Here is a 3,451-nt window from a genome sequence, read left to right as displayed (position 1 = left end):
ATTATATTATGTAATACAATTTTTCTATCGAATTCGATCTCAGCAACTGAAACAGGCACTTGGTTAAATATAAAATATATTTATTTATCTTTTTATATTGTATATGCATTTCACTCCAAATTGGTTTCTGGTATTTGCAGGAAGAAAATAATGTAGAAATAAAGATAGATTACAATTGATGTCATATCAAAGCCTTCGCTAATGTCTGTTTCCCCATTGTCTGTTGTCTTGTGGATGCTGGTCTTCATGAGGAATTCTTCCATCTCATCGTAGAGAAGATGGCATGGAGGGCGTAGAGCAGAGTCACCACATAACACATCACCTACAGGAAAAATACAAGATACAGAAAGGTGAGGAGTGGGATGGACCACTAGGAACATGCAGTAAGCTTCAGTTGAAGAACACTTTGTTTGAATCACAGGAGTGAAGGAACATACCACTGCAGCAATATCTAATTGGTATTCTTTGAAGAAAGTACTGGTAAGTGATTTCAGACTAATGGTGACATAGGCCTGTACCACTGCTGCACTGAGGTAGAAGAAGGCTGCAAGGGAATGATACACAACATCCTGAAGAGTGTGTGAGAGAGAGAGAGAGAGAGAGAGAGAGAGAGAGAGAGAGAGAGAGAGAGAGAGAGAGAGAGAGAGAGAGAGAGAGAGAGAGAGAGTAGCAACATGAGAGTTAGTCATCATCCTGTTATACTACCTGTTATAACACTACAGCCTTTCAATAGACAGAATGTTCATTATACTCTCCTCATCATCATCATCATCATCGCCATCGTCATCATTCTTTTTGATTAGACATTTAGGATGGGAAGAAAATCTGTTCCATCGTCATTTTCATCCTTTTTGAGTAAATCAAAGATGGCTGTATGAATGTCTCTCAGACTCACCAGTGTGGGCCAGATGCTGCTCTTATTGGCTCCACTGATGAAGATGAGGAACCACAGGGTAGTGAAGATGAAGCAGAACACAGAGACAAACATCACCCAGCCCTGAGGGTTCGCATTCAGTACTTTTGTGGAGGCCACCAGAGTCCACACCAGACCCCCGAAGATCTGCCACACACACACACACACACACACACACACACACACACACACACACACACACACACACACACACACACACACACACACACACACACACACACACACACACACACACACACACACACACACACACACAGAACACGTACGGTCATAATGTAAACATTTGATGGTTCAATCAGCCATCCACTTCTTAATGTCACCCAAATAGTGTCACTCCATGTGTTGTGGTAAGACCACAGAGAGCAGGCCACAGTAACAGGGTAAGTAAACATGCACCTCTAGGCAAGGTCTGATAGCTTTAACTTACTAAAGCTCATTTAGTCAGGGGTTCAACCATTTGCATAGAACATTTCACCAAGTAATGGCTGTGACAGCTAGTGCATGCAACAGTCAGTAGGCTAACAGTTACGAGCTCTGTTTTCTTTACCTCCATCAAAAACATCCATAATCATACGACTTTTACTAGATACCACTGCCACAATTTCTCCATAGAGAATCTGACACTCCGTCGTACATGGTCATTTCCAAACTCACACACATTCTGCCCCCTCCTTCAACAAACATGCCAGTAAAGAGAGGATGAATGGTGTTTGGATACAGCGATAACCATAGTTTGGTTTCAGATAAGGATTTAGCTGATATTCACAAACCAGAAATCAACATATTTTCAAATACTATGGCAATAATTACCAGCAGAAATAAAACAACATTTATTTAGCCAGGAAAAGTCCATTGTCACATAGTCTCTTTCACAAGGGATACCTGACCAAGAAGGCTGCAGCAATCAAAGAAGTGCTTGGTATGAGTCTACACACAGTGTCTCCCACTCTAAAGTAATACTCCTTTCAGTGCACTCTGAATTACATCATGCATGCATACCCAAATATTACCTTGAACAATCAAATGTCTTACCTCCCTCTGATAAATGTGAAGGGCATTAGAGTAAAGAATATTTCTAGAGTAAAGAGCAATGCCAGTAGTCCAGTCACAGCTGAGAGCAGAACACCTATTTGATTTGTCTGTACTCACAAACTCAGGGATGAAGAAGAGGTCTGGAACAGTGGTGAACACACTGGTGCCACTGGGCAGAGGGTTACTGGAGGTGCTGGAAGCCATATTCCCAAAGTGTCTAGGTCTACCTGTGTGTTGGCGTTTTGTTGATATGGGTGTGGGTGTGTGCCAAACACAGTTCTCCCTAAAGTGAGACCTGTGACCTAAACAATTCTGCTTTTTAAAGCCCTGCTCCCATTAACCCACATCTGTTCCTCCTCCACCTGCTTTCTCTTGACGTTTTTTTTCTTCATTACATTGAAATACCAGTTGGTTGTGTCAGCTTGTGTACAGATGTAGGATCTGAATTTGATCACTCTTTTGTTGTTAAGAAAAGCAGGAAATGCAAACTTGTCATGTATTTCAGTTTAAAAAAGGCTTCTAAAGTTTGTAATTTCCGACATTTGCCCTAACAAAAATGGATCATCAATTGATAACTTCCTATACATTGAGCTTGTTTTAATGAATCAAGTAAACTCTCCAAAAAGGCTTGTGTTGTGTTCTATTTCTTTTGAAGGAGCTGTCAGGACATGTCATGCTTTGATGACAGTTATAGTGATCATTTCCTCAGCAGCTGTCCACTGCTCGCTCCAGAGGCTCTTGCTGTTTTAGCTTTCAGTTCATTTCCGCCTACATTCCAGCATGCAACTACTAACATAGTCACCACCTTCCACAAGCATCATGAAAACGAAACTTGGTGGTAACAATGCAGCAAGATGAATTCAAAGAACTCAAGAGCTTTTAACAGTGAATGACTTTGTAAACTCAAAGTATACATTTCTGCTGTACTTTTCCGTACTCTGACTTTCCATGTTATCTCTCCTTGACTATTTTCAGACTCTTTATTGTGTATAGTTATCATATTTTAATGGTCCCTTTAGTCAACTTATGAGTTATTAATAATTATGTGTACTGTTTACCTCAACTTGGCAACCCCTTGGCAGGGAGTCTCTAGTTTGTAGTCTGAAGAAGCATTAATTCACACATGAACAGCTCTCCAAAGAAGGGATCCTTCCAATCGTGTTGTCTGTCTTAAGCCAGACAGGCATTTATTTCAATAGTGTTCTCTTAATATGGTCTTGAACTTGGTGGTTGAACTAATAGTAGGATTCAAACTAAGTAGTTCTTTAAAGACTTTCAGCTGAATATTTTGGTTGGTGCAGTACAGGTGTAATGTGTTATGTGACCTCTCCACCACTTGGGGGTGCTATTAGCACCTGATATTCAGGCTTCTTATATTGTTTGTCTTTATTATGGATAAACATTTACATATTTTATCAGTCATGAGTGATATGTAAAAAAAACTAAAATATTCTACATATACTGTATATGTTATCACATCTCGTT

General features: G+C 40.1%; 1 protein-coding gene across 1 annotated transcript; it reads right to left on the bottom strand.

The window, feature by feature from the left end:
- Nucleotides 1-244: 244 nt before the first annotated feature.
- On the bottom strand, nucleotides 245-2,170 carry LOC120066961 (myelin and lymphocyte protein-like). Its single transcript, XM_039018299.1, has 4 exons — nucleotides 2,084-2,170; nucleotides 896-1,060; nucleotides 438-569; nucleotides 245-322 (listed from the first exon to the last, which is right to left on the bottom strand). Exons 1-4 carry the CDS (start codon nucleotides 2,168-2,170, stop codon nucleotides 245-247), a joined length of 462 nt encoding a protein of 153 aa, XP_038874227.1.
- Between the last annotated feature and the right edge of the window lie 1,281 nt (nucleotides 2,171-3,451).

Source organism: Salvelinus namaycush, chromosome 22, assembly GCF_016432855.1.
Source record: "Salvelinus namaycush isolate Seneca chromosome 22, SaNama_1.0, whole genome shotgun sequence".
In the NCBI taxonomy this organism is placed as follows: domain Eukaryota; kingdom Metazoa; phylum Chordata; class Actinopteri; order Salmoniformes; family Salmonidae; genus Salvelinus; species Salvelinus namaycush.
The sequence above is the reverse complement of the archived record's forward strand: the minus strand, read 5'-3'. Positions and strand labels throughout refer to the sequence as shown.